The following is a 12,966-nucleotide window of genomic DNA, read 5'->3' as shown; positions in this document are numbered from 1 at the left end:
TTCCCTCTTGTATTCATGATTGGTTATATTGTATGTATCCCCACCCTTGGTTTGCCTTATTGGCTCAATGTACCCCTTTCCCCACATTCTGTACCTCCCCCCGTTAACCGTTATTGGCCAGAGTTTTGTGCCATCCCCTTGCTCCTCCCCCGTACTTAAGCCGGTGTAGAACCCATTCTAACTGCCTTTTGCGGTTCCCCCTCCCAACCTCCGGACTTGTTACCTTTTCCTTCAATAAATCCCTTCCCCCAGAACCGTAAAAGGTCTCTCCTGTGACTCTTTATCCCTCCCTGACGACTCGTGCAGGCGTAGCTGTTGCTACACCCCTGCTGGGGCTCCCGGAGTGGTGCCGGGGAGGGGCCACTCACTGACGTAGGCTTCCCTGAGCTAGCCGGTAGCCCAGGTGAGGTGGGCAGCAGGTGGAAGAAACGTCACCTTTTATCATTAATGTCCTTTGAACCATGTAACAATTTTCTTAAAGGATCTAAGTCTTGATTTGAAATACCTGCCCATGCACCTATGCTTTGAATGTCTCCTAGAAGCTTTTGCACATCATTGACTGTTTCAATATTTGCATGTAAAGTTACCTTTTGAGGCACAAAGCGAGCTTGTGTTATTTTAAAGCCCAAGTAAGACCAAGGGTCGGAGAATTGCACCTTTTTTTCTGCCACTTTCAATCCCCACTTTTCTAATTCTAGCAATAATTCCTTTTGTTTTAAGTGGGGTAATGGAAATTCACTTGCAACTAAAATGTCATCCATATAATGATATGTTAGAAAATTTGGATTATTAAGTCTCCATTGATGTAAGGCTTGGCTACAAACCATTGACAAATTGTAGGACTATTTTTTATACCTTGAGGGAGTACCACCCACTCATATCTTTTCATAGGTGCACTGTGATTAATGGAGGGCACACTAAATGCAAATCGTTTGGTATCTTCAGGGTGCAACAGAATGCTAAAAAAGCAATCTTTGATATCAATAATAAACAGGTGATAGTTTTTTGGTAAACCAGCTGGCGATGGCAAACCTGGTTGCAGAATTCCTAAAGAGTGCATTTGATTATTGACTGCCCTTAAGTCATGTAAAAATCTCCATTTTCCCAACTTTTTTTGTATAACAAAAACGGGGGTATTCCAGGGACTCATAGAAGGTTGTAAATGACCAAAGGCTAATTGTTCTTGTACTAATGAATGGAGATGCTCTAATTTATCTTTAGTGATGGGCCACTGAGCCACCCATACTGGTTGGTCAGATTTCCATGTTAGTTGTATAGTGGGTCGAGCACCTATCGGCTCAGTGGCCGCCCCTGAAAATGTTGGTTGGTTAAAATGACATTCCATTGACTAAGCGTGTCTCTACCAAGGATCCAAAGAGGAGTGTCTAGTACATAAGGTTTTACTACAACCTTGTTTCCCTCTTTATCAGTAATTTCTACGAATTCCTGACTTTGTAAAGTACGGGTGGTTCCAGCAACTCCTAAGATTTGCTCATTTAAGAGTGTAGTGGGCCACTGCTGAGGCCAAGCAATTAGTGGTATTATGGTGACGTCTGACCCAGTGTCTAGCATCATTGAATGTTCAAGCATTTCAGAATCATCGATATTATCAGAATACAATTTTACGGTTACTTGCCGGGTTGATCTATCACTAGTCATGACTTGAGCAAAGGCAATTAAGGGTCCGGTACTACCAAAACCACCAGATCTTTGTGTATTAGTAGCTGTTGGAACCTGGGGAAGAAAAGGAACAAGTTGAGCAATTACACTACCTTGTGGAATGAACATTGGTGGGGAAAAGACTTTCACTACTATTCTGATAATACCACTATAATCAGCATCAATTACACCAGGTAAAACGAAAATGCTGTCTAAAGTGGCCGACGATCTCCCTAGCAATAATGCGGCCATACCGCCACCTAATGGACCTTTGGTAGTACTATCGATGACGGTAACAGAATCATCAAAAATAGTCACGGAGTCTCTAGTTACCAAATAGACTCCAGCGCTCCTTTTTGTGGCGGGGAGCATGTTGTAGAGACAGCCATGGCTACTGAGGGGTTCTTTTTGTTCGCAGCGCCCCCCCCTTGCGGCTCATCTCGTTTCCCTCCAACGGTGTCCCATCCTTTTTAAATTTGGATCGGCATTCATTTGCCTTGTGGCCAAACTTTTCGCATCGGCGGCAAGTGCCGACAAATGATGTAGATGTGAGGTTCGTATTGTTATTTTGTTGTTGTTTTACCAAACTTGAAGGACAATGCTTTCTAATATGTCCGGTATGACCGCAATTATAGCACGTATTGGGAGGGCCTTTGTCCCCGTTCCCTTGCTTGTGTGCTTGAGTAATGGCTGCAGCTAAAGCAGCAGCATGAATTCGAGCTTTGTCCTTTTCAATTTCTAAAGGGGCTCGTGAACATTGTTCAATCATTTGTATTATTGTCATACGAGCTGGTAATGCTGCTAATAATCGCTTGCAGGTGGCATTTGCATTTTGCATAGCTATTTCTTTTACTAAAGTACCTTTCATATCAGGAGGGACATCTGGTGCTACCTCTACTCCTTCTTTAATCCTGTCCACAAAAGACAAAAAGGATTCATCTTCCTTTTGCTGAATATGTAAATAAGGTTGTCCAGGCTTACCTACTTGGGGCAAGTTGTTAAAAGCTTCTAAAGCAGCAGACTTGCTTTGAGCTAAAATGCGAGCCCCTAACATTGCCTGTCTTTGTGGATGGATGAATTGACCATTTCCCATAAGCATATCTAGCGTGGCAAAGCGTAGAGGATCACCTTGCGGCAAATTGACATTATCTAATTGTTTAAGCTCCAATCTTTGTTGCCACTTTGCTAAAAATAACATATAACTAGTAGGTCCTAGTATAAGCTCAAACATAGCCTTAAGGTTGGCAGGGACCAGTTCTTGATATTTTAGCAATGCTTCTACTTGCCGCCTTACCAAGCGATTATCAACACCGTAGTCCATTACAGATTTTTGAACCCTTGCTATCATTTGCCAGTCTAAGGGCTGCCAAGCATTATTACCACCAGTTCCTCGCACCACCGGAGCTGAGACAAACTGAAAATCTCCCGTCAACTCAGCATTTGTTACCACTCCTTTCCACCTCTTATTCATGTCAAAAGAAGGGTCTTTGGGGATGGAAGTTTTGTCAGGACCTTTCCCTGAGCCTCCTGAGCCTCCCGAGCCTCCCGAACTCCCCGAGCCTCCCAAGCCTCCCGAGCCTCCTTTGTTCCACCAACGCTGAAAAGACTCATTAAAGGTAGTTAACAATCCCGTCCCTTCCTTTTCTGTAGAATGAGAAACATTTGTGTTTTCAATTTCGGAAAGCATTATTGGGGGTAAACCTTTAGATGTTAGAAATTGATTTGCAGTAGGCATATCCCACTCCCCCGCCTTAACCAAATTGATAATATTCTGTCGGCGTTGAGATGTAGAAGTATTCGGTGCAGAAAAAGAATTTTCCTCTAAAGTTTTGAGGCCGGAGAGAATGGTGTTATGGGCCTTTTTATATGCGTCCCGAATCGTTTTACTTTTGGAACCCTTATCAAGCCGCTTCATTTCACCTAACAGTTCAAGCATGGTTTCGGTCTGCTTTTGCAGTGTGGACTGTAAATCGCCCGTGTCCATTTCCGTTTCTTCGGGAAGAGGCACAGTCGCTGGGTCGAAAGTGGGAGGTGAGGGCAGATGTAACACGGGGTCAGTATTAGTGGGATTAGCTGGCACTACGCTCATTGTTACTGGGGGTGCCGTAGGTACCGAGGGTGCAGAGGGTGCCGTAGGTTCCGGGGGTGCAAAGGAAGTCACATTATGAACATCGGTAGGGTCCCAGGGTGGTATTAAATCATCATAGGGGCCACGGGCCGCAGGGGCTGACACCTACGCGGGTGGGACAGTAGCAGACTCTTGGGTGAGTTTACCAGCTACGGCAGTGACCATGGTCTGTGCTGTGAGTTCCAGCTCAATTTCAGCACCCATTTGTTCAATTAACATGCGCAGCTGCCGGTACGTAGGAGCTAAGGATTTTACCTCCTTATTCCCAGCTTGTATAGCTTCCCACAAATCTGCCCCGACTTCTTGCCAAGTACTCTCTTTAAAAACATCGGTAGAGTCTTTTAAAAAAACACGATGTTTAGCCCAATACAGTAAATTCACAAGCGAAGACCGATCAACAGTCTCTCCTTACATTTGGGCAAGTTTCATTAAGGCATCAACAGTAGCCTTCTCGATAGCTGATACCATGTTTCCCATCCCGCAAATTTTTTACAGCCGTCTAAGGCTCCGACTCACCGGTCGACAGTGGCCACTCGCGCCTCTCTCGGACGCCCAGTCGCAACCGCTGCGGGAAGTCAACGTTCTCCTAGGCGACACGGACAAAGACCCTCCACATAAAAGTCCGTCTGTTAAGCAGTCTGGCCCCTTCGGATCATCATGTGGGGGTCACCAAGATGCTGGGGTTTTCATGCTGGAGAACAGGAATCAATAACACGCACTCAATATGAATGCAAAGAGCAGAGTCTTTATTTTTAACAAAGAGATGATTTTTATACGTTTTCAGTGGTTACTTAGAGTTTGTTACAAAGAGTACGATTGGTTACACAAAAGACGTATATATGTTAATAGTAATTCTATTGGTTCATCTAAGATCTATCTTTCTACAGACTAGTTATTGAGTAAGATACTCTTTGAAGTGGACATGGTATGTCAACTAAACAGGATCTTGCCTCCCCAGATGTCTTTTCCTTTGTTCTTGCTTATCTCAACGTTAAAATTTATGATTTTGTTTTTCTCCTATAGTCACACCAAAGACACGGGAACCTTGAACAGACCTTTAACAAAACTAAGGTAGTTTTCTATAGACAGGCTGCAGAGCCAGAGCTCCTACTAGGCCGCCAAGAGTGTTGGAATGGTTCCCCATCCAAAAGGAAGGATGTCAAATGCTTCTTTGGAAATATTTTAACTTCTGTGCATTTCTTTCTTTGTAACGAACTAATCTGTAACAAGCCAGGACATGATTCTGTTCAGTAGAAACAGATCAATGGCAACATTTAGCCTAAAGGTTTTATGAGATTGATCAGGAAGTTCGATTTAGATTTAAAGGCACTGTAGTCATATTTAATTTTATTTCTCTGCGTACTTGAGTCTCTTAAACAGGGACCTTCAATTGGACAGGAAAGGGACACTGAAGCAAATTGTAATGGAAGACGTAATGGCTTACCCAGAAGCATTTTGTGGGAATTGATTTCTTCTAGGTATCCATCAGCCAGCATTTTGGTGTGAAGGAAATCTTCAAACAGGTAAAACAAAAATTCCCGTTGGTTTAAAACCTGACTGCTATATTAATTTTTCACTTTTGAGAAAATTTTCATGACCTTTAAAATTCAGACTATATCAAGTATTGTTTCAGCCATTGAAGAAAGTGCTTTTGATAGAGATAGGAGAGGGAAACCAAAACATTTCTCAGAGCCACACTTTCAACTCTGTCCTTGTTACAAACGGCACTTGAGCAAATTCATTTGCCTTTGGAACAGAAAACGACAAGGTAACAGGTTTATCATTACGGATTTGAGTGTTCCAGGTTCTTTAGATAGTAAGTGATCTATTCAAGATGATCTCTTACTGAAATAGATCCCTTTTGAGAAGGGATGTGGATTTCTTAGAAGAAAGAAAATCCCTATGTTAAAACGGTGTGGTGGGTGTTTTTTGTTGTTGTTTTGCTTTTAGAACTTGCAAGGCACAATCGACTTCATAGTTCGAGATCCAAATAAGACCACGACATTCCAAACAGGTGTTTCTTTTTGGTTGTTTTTCAATCGGTATATCTTTGGATTGCAACCAGTAGAACTGTGCTTGAACTGGAAAGAAGTAGCGGAGGTTTCAGAAGTGGAACATACGGTGGAACAGTAAGCTGAGAGCATTGTGCAAGGAGAGGAAAGAGGGGAAAATGGTAAGAGTTTCCTGAGTCGGAAGGGACCCCTAGGGATCGTCAAAGTCCAACTCCTGGCACTGCACAGACACTCCAACAGTCCCACCCTCTGCATCCCTGAGAGCATTGGCCAAACGCTCCTGAATCTCTGGCAGCCTTGGGGCTGTGCCCATTGCCTGGAAAACCTATTCAGTGCCTGACCAGCCTCTGAGGAAAAAACCTTTCCCTGATAGCCAGCCTAATAGTCCCCTGACACAGCTCCTGGCATTCCCTTGGCTCCTGTCCCTGGTCGCAGAGATCAGAGAGCAAAGCTGTCCCTGTGCTACCCTTGAGATGAGCTGAGAGGTCCCAAGTGAGGTGTGAGCTCAGTGTCCTTTCTGCAGCTGAACCAAATGCCCTCAGCCACTCTTTGTATGGCTTCCCCTCCAGCCTCTTCACTATCTCTGTGTCCCTCCTTTGGACATTTCTCCAATAGCCTGAGGTCTTTCTGACGTTGTGGCATCCAAAATTGCCCCCAGGGCTTGAAGAGAGCGCAGTCCCAGCCCAGAGCAGAGCAGGACACTCACCTCTCTCGAGCCAGCGGTGCCACAAGATAGGGACAGTTGTCAAAAATCAGCTGGAGAAACAAATCTAACAGAGAAACAGGTGATCTTGGCACAGTAAATGGAAGAAGCAGAGGAAGAAGAAGATGAGGAGAGGATTCCTTGTAAAAGTGAAGAAAATGAGCATGCAGAACAGGGACTAAGCATTATGCAGGCAAGTGAGCAAGAGAATAAGTTTGAAAGTGAAGGCAGTTTTGTCCAAAAGAAGGTGGAATTGGAAGTCTTTTTGCTGAGAACGAATAGAAAGTTTTTTTCCGTTTAGTTTGTATACGAAGCGCACAGGGCTCTAGATCCTTTTGTGGGAAAATGGAGTGTGTAAAGTTGCCAATCATTTTGGAGCGAATTTGGTGGTTTTTGGGGTCCCAGGAGAATTCTGGGTTGAATTCTGGGGACTTGGTGGTTCCCAGGTGAATTGGGGGGGGGGGGGATTTAGGGAGATCCAGGTGAGTTTGAGGGGTCCCAGTTTGATTTTGGGGGAGAATTTGTGGAATTTTGGGGGATCCCGGGTAGCGAGGTTTGGGGGTGTGTTGGTATGAATGTAAAACCAGTGCGAGACTCCAAGTCAGTAATATGATTTTATAAGGGAAAAGAGAAAAAATAAAATACATGCAGTAATATAAAATAAAAACCACCAACAAAGTTAGAAATACAACCTGACACCCTGTCAGTCAGGGTGTTGGTAGCAGTCCGTATAAATGGTGGCTGCAGTCCTCCTGGTTGACAGATGTGGTTCAGTTGAAGCAGTGCTCCTGTAGAAGGTGCAGTTTTCCTGCAAAGATCCAGTGATGATGTGGAAAAAAGTCCGACTTTCCTCAGGGATCGAGTGGAAAGGACTGTCTCGGTGTTCCAAATCTCAGTTTTTATCTAGGTAGGAAATGTTTGGCTCCTCCCCCTGGCTGGAGCATCTCCCAATGGGATGATGTAATCTTATCACTCACACAATAGGACTTAATGGCCCATTAACAGAATATATCTTCTGGAGGAAGGATGGGTTGTGAAAAGATAACAGTGATCATCCCCCTGATCTTATCAGATGGCACATCAGCAGAGGATATCTCCCACAGAGATAAGGATCACCACCCCTCCCACATTGTAACAGATGGTGATAGAATACACATTTTTGCATTGTACCCCAGGACATAATCCACCCCTTATTCTATTACCATCTACATCATACCCAGACCAATACCCTGTTACAGATATATAATACAAAAGGAAACCTTATATACAGTTCTCACTAAAAATTAGGTCTCCTTGCAGTACACAACGCGTTTCCCCGTCTTTCTGCATTACCCACCAAGTGCAAGCAGGTCCTTGAGCAAAAACAATCCCACGGATTGGTTTGCCTTTGCCTGTGGTGGGATTAATCCAAACAGTCTTTCCTAAAGTACCTTTCCTGTGTGCCACAGGGACCTTGTTCCCATCCACTGTGTGCAGGGGTTCAGAGTGGGCAGGACCAGATCGATTGATGGACCCTCGGGTGTTAACCATCCAGGTGGCTTTGGCCAAGTTCATTTCCCTATTTCTGAAGGTTCCACCACCTAGTGCTTTCAAAGTAGTCTTAAGGAGTCCATTAGACTGTTCAACTGTCCCAGCAGCTGGCGCGTGGTAAGGGATATGATATATCCTTTCAATACCATGTTCTTTGGCCCAGGTGTTGATAAGGCCGTTCTTGAAATGGGTTGCGTTGTCTGATTCAATTCTCTCAGGGGTACCATGCCTCCAAAGGACTTGTTTTTTTAGGCCCAAGATGGTGTTCCGGACAGTGGCATGAGGCACAGGGTAGGTTTCTAACCATCCTGCAGTTGCTTCCACCGTGGTTAGTACGTAGCGCTTGCCCTGGTGGGTTTGGAGAAGGGTGATGTAGTCAATTTTCCAGGCTTCCCCATACCTGTACTTTGACCATCGTCCACAGAACCACAGAGGCTTCACCCGCTTGCCCTGTTTGATTGCGGCGCAGGTCTCGCAGTCGTGGATGACCTGTGAGGTGCTGTCCATGGTAAGGTCCACCCCTCGGTCAGGGGCCCATCGGTATGTTGCATCTCTCCCCTGATGACCAGAGGCATCATGGGCCCAACGAGCTAGGAATGATTCTCCCTTGTGCTGCCAGTCTAGATCTACCTGTGATACTTTCACTTTGGCAGCTCGGTCCACCTGCTCTTTGTTGTGATGTTCCTCATTAGCCCGGATTTTGGGTACATGTGCATCCACGTGTCGAACCTTTATGGTCAATTTCTCTACTCGGGCAGCAATGTCCTGCCAAATCTCAGCTGCCCAGATGGGTTTCCCTCTGCGCTGCCACTTGGCCTTTTTCCAGCGATCCAGCCATCCCCACAGAGCATTAGCTACCGTCCATGAGTCAGTGTAGAGATAATGCCTTGGCCACTTCTCTTGTTCAGCCATATCCAAAGCCAACTGGGCGGCTTTTAGCTCTGCGATCTGACTCCATCCACCTTGTCCCTCGGTAGCTTGTGCAACTTCTCGTGTGGGGCTCCGTACTGCAGCTTTCCATTTCCGGTTAGTGCCTACAATTTGGCAGGAGCCATCAGTGAAGAGGGCATATCGTCTTTCAGTCTCCGGTAGCTCATGATATGGTGGGGCTTCCTCAGCACGTGCCACTTGCTCCTCTTCTTCTTCAGAAGACAATCCAAAACTCTCACCTTCAGGCCAGTTTGTAATTATTTCCAGAATCCCAGGGCAGTTTGGATTCCCAATACATCAGGAGCGGATATCTCCTACAGAGAGAAGGATCACCACCCCTCCCACATTTTAACAGATCGTGATAGAATACACATTTTTGCATTGTGCTCCAGGACAGGGGTGAATTTGTCGAATGTGGGGAGTCCCAGTTGAATTTTAGGGGGAATTTGTGGAATTCTAGGGATCTCAGGGGAATTTTGGGGGGAATTTGGAGAATTTTAGGGAATACATGTGAATTTTAGGGTTCTCAGGTGAGTTTTGGGGATGCCAGGTAGATTTTGGGGTGAATTCTGTCGATTTTGGGGTATCCAGGTGAGTATTTGGGAATCATGGGAGAATTTTGGGATGAATTTGGGGGGATGCAGGTGGATTTTCCAGGGAATTTTGGTGGTTTTTGGGAGTCCCAGATGGGTCTTGGAGTGAATTTGGTGGATTTGGGCATATCTGTGTGTGTTTTGAGGGGGATTGGAGACATTTTGGGGTGAATTTGGAAGGTGTTGGGAGGACTGGGTCTTGGGGGTGATTTGAGGGATTTGGGGGGTTGCAGGTGGAATTTTGGGGTGAAGCTCTGGGATTTGGTGGTCCCCCATAAATTTTGGGGTGAATTTGTGGATTTTTTCGTAGTTGCCAGGTGAGTGCTGGGCATCCCAGGGGGTCTTCGGGGTGAATTTTGGGGATTTTGGGTTTCCCAGTTGATTTTCTGAGGTGAAAAGCTTCAAAAAGGATTTTTTTGAAAACAAATTAAAGCCAGAAGGTTATGGAAAATTAATAGATGTGATGCAAGTAGCTAATATGCAGACAATACACAGCGAGACAAAACATGGGAAAAATACAGTGGTAACACATGAGTGTGTGAGGATGGGATCAGTATAGCTAAGGCTCACTTGAATCTGAATTTGGAAAAGCATGGCAAAAATAAGAATAATAAAGGCACCTACGGGTATTTCAGTGGTAAAAGGAAGATGAAAAGAAACCTATCACTCCTCCCCTCTTCCCCCGCCACCCCCATAAGCCAGACAGGACTAGTGACAACAGACAAGGAGAAGGCTGGGGTACTCAACAAATGTTGGTCTCAATTTTAACTGCCAGTCACCATTTCCACATCTCTCAGGTTATTGGACTGGTGGACTTGATTCTAAGCCATAGTAGCAGGTCAGCTTTCAGACCACTTGAGGAACCTGAGCATGCAAGACCATGGGACCCACCCAGAGGCATGTCAGGGCCCTGAGAGAACTGGCAGCTGTAGTTCTTAAGGTGCTTCATCCATCATATTTGAGAAATCAAGGCAACCAGCTGAAGTCTCCAGACACTGTGTTGTATTGACTCCAATACTCTTGGGTTTTTTTATAAATCTTAGAGCTATGAGTCAATTTCTGCAGAGGATTCCCAATGCAGTTTCAAAAATGGAATCTTTGTTATTGGTCCTCATGTTGATCTTGGATATTTCCGTTTGCTGCACTCCTATATTTTCGAAACATTTGTAATGACTGAAAAGAAAGCTGAGACGAGGCATTATGCTCTTTCCAGTGATATAAATGGACCAGTATTCTTTTCAGACAAATATATTTTTGCTGTGCCTAAGCACATGTGCATACCTGTGTTTGATTTATGTGTCCAGGTTTTGGCAATGGGGCAGTCACAGGGCCGTCCTGTGACAATGGCCCAGGTGCTGCCCTGTCCCGCTTTCTTCCAACTGGCTCCACTTCAGGATGTCCTCCCTGCTGAGAGAAGAGGCTGGGACAGCACCTTTAGAAATGTGACTTTCTGGGATTTTTGTTTTGTTTTGTATTGTTATTTTTGAAGTTACTAAAAACATTCACCCTGATTTTTTGATGTGTTGGGTTTGGGGTTTTTTTTCAGTTTTGGCTGGGTTTTTTTGTGGGCTTTTTTGTCTCTTTGTGGATTATTGGTTGGGGTTTTTTGTGTGTTTGTTTGGTCTACTTTTTTGTTTGTTTGTTTGTTTGTCTTTTTATTACGGTTTTAGAGAGTTTTTTAAGCAAATTGATTGGAAAACTGAATAGTCCTCCACTATACTCTCCTGGATTCACATGAGACTCTTCCTCGGCATCTCCCTGATCCTTTTTGCAATGAGTCTCACATCATTCTCCTGAAGAAACTGTCTGCTTATGGTTTGGGTGGGTGGGCTGTTTGCTGATGACAAACTGGGTGATGGCCAGGCCCAAATTGTGGTGGGAAATAGAGTTCATCCAGCTGGTCCCCAAGGCTCAGTCTTGGGCCCAGTCCTGTTTAATATCTTTATCAGTGATCTGGACAAGGGGATAGAGTACACGCCCAGGAAGTTCACAAATGATGCAAAGATGGCTGGTTGTGTTTTTTTCTTCTGGAGGACAGCAGGCTCTGCTTCTTCTTCCTCCTGTTCTGAGGTGCCTGCTCCCTCTTCATCCCTCATTAAGTGTGCTGATTTTGTCACTTGGATGAGAAAAAAAACAATTTTAGCAACAATACTAGTGGCAAGGTACAAGAAAGGAAGAGTTCACATGAATCCACCGCCCAACAACAGACAATACCTAAAGGCTCCTCTGCCCAGCTTACTGAGTACACCGGAACCCATTGTCCCCCAAAGATACTCCCTTCTCCGTGCCCCCAGCCATGATGTGAGATAGAATAGAATAACTAAGATTTAGATTCTCCCTATGTAACTCCATCATACTTCGATACTGGGAAAAAAAAATTCTTGAAGTTCTATCATTTCAGATCATTTGAATTTGAATTTGCATACTAAAAAGTCTAGCCAGAAACTCATGACAATATTAATAGCCCATTCTAGAATATCTGAGATGATATACACTTCTTTCAAGAGAATGAGATACCTCACGCGACTTCTCCAGAATTTCAATGAACAGCGGGAGTAGTCTACAAGATTCTTGCTGCCATCTGGATTTCCTGGTATTTGGCTGGTCTATGTAAGCCAACCAGCTATTCAGCAGAGGGAATATTAGTGTGATATTTGATGGTATGTGAGATGGAACACAGTAATTTATGGCTTTTTGCATAGTGATGAAGCTGTAAAGAAAGCACCATAATGCTCAGACAAGGAGGCTGCTGGACTTCAAGCATCAAAGGCCCAAAACGAACCAGTGATAAGGTGTCCTTGAAAAAAAAAAAAAGCCAGGTGGGGAGCAAAGTGATACTTAAGGGCAGTTTACTGAAAGAGGAAATCTAGTGAAAAAAAAAGTCCAAGAGTGAAGGAATAACAGGGAAAATGAAACTAAGGAAGGAAATCAATCTCAGCTCATCATTTCAGAAGCTAACAAGTTGTCCTTGCAATGATGCATAAAGTGAGATATAATAAATATGTCTGAGCCAAAATCTGAAATATGAGCTTCATTGCCTTCTGTCTTTTACGGAATCATACAACAGTCTGTGATTGAAGATCATCTAGTCCAACTTCCTTGCCAGATAGATCTTACCGTATATCAAATTGCTCAAGACTAGCCAAACTGATAAGGAGCACTCTCAGTGATGGGGCATCCACAACTTCTCTGGAACACCCGTTTGAGTGTCTCACCAGCTTCATTGTAGAAAAGTTTTTCATTTTAGCCAATCTAAACCTAGTCTCAGTTTGAAAGCATGGCCCCTTGTCCTGTCTCTGCAAACCTTCCTAAAAAGTCTTTCTCCATTTGTCTTATACCCTCTTTACATATTCAAAGGCCACAATACTGTCTGTCCAGAAACCACTCTTCTCCAGGCTAAAAGATCCTACT

The 12,966-nt window shown here is 44.3% G+C and overlaps 1 protein-coding gene across 1 annotated transcript in view; it reads right to left on the bottom strand.

Moving 5' to 3' along the window:
• Positions 1-2,050: 2,050 nt before the first annotated feature.
• LOC148220098 (endogenous retrovirus group K member 8 Gag polyprotein-like) overlaps positions 2,051-12,966 on the bottom strand; it is a 57,422-nt gene continuing 46,506 nt past the window's right edge. The window contains exons 2-3 of the mRNA XM_088155753.1: positions 4,304-4,373; positions 2,051-3,237 (exon numbers count right to left, since the gene is read on the bottom strand). Coding sequence (XP_088011879.1) covers positions 2,051-3,237; positions 4,304-4,373 — 1,257 coding nt within the window. The remainder of the gene's footprint in view (positions 3,238-4,303; positions 4,374-12,966) is intronic.

Source organism: Sturnus vulgaris, chromosome W (assembly GCF_052056855.1).
Source record: "Sturnus vulgaris isolate bStuVul1 chromosome W, bStuVul1.hap1, whole genome shotgun sequence".
NCBI classification, from domain to species: domain Eukaryota; kingdom Metazoa; phylum Chordata; class Aves; order Passeriformes; family Sturnidae; genus Sturnus; species Sturnus vulgaris.
Note: the sequence above shows the minus strand (reverse complement) of the source record. Positions and strands in the feature narration are given on the sequence as shown.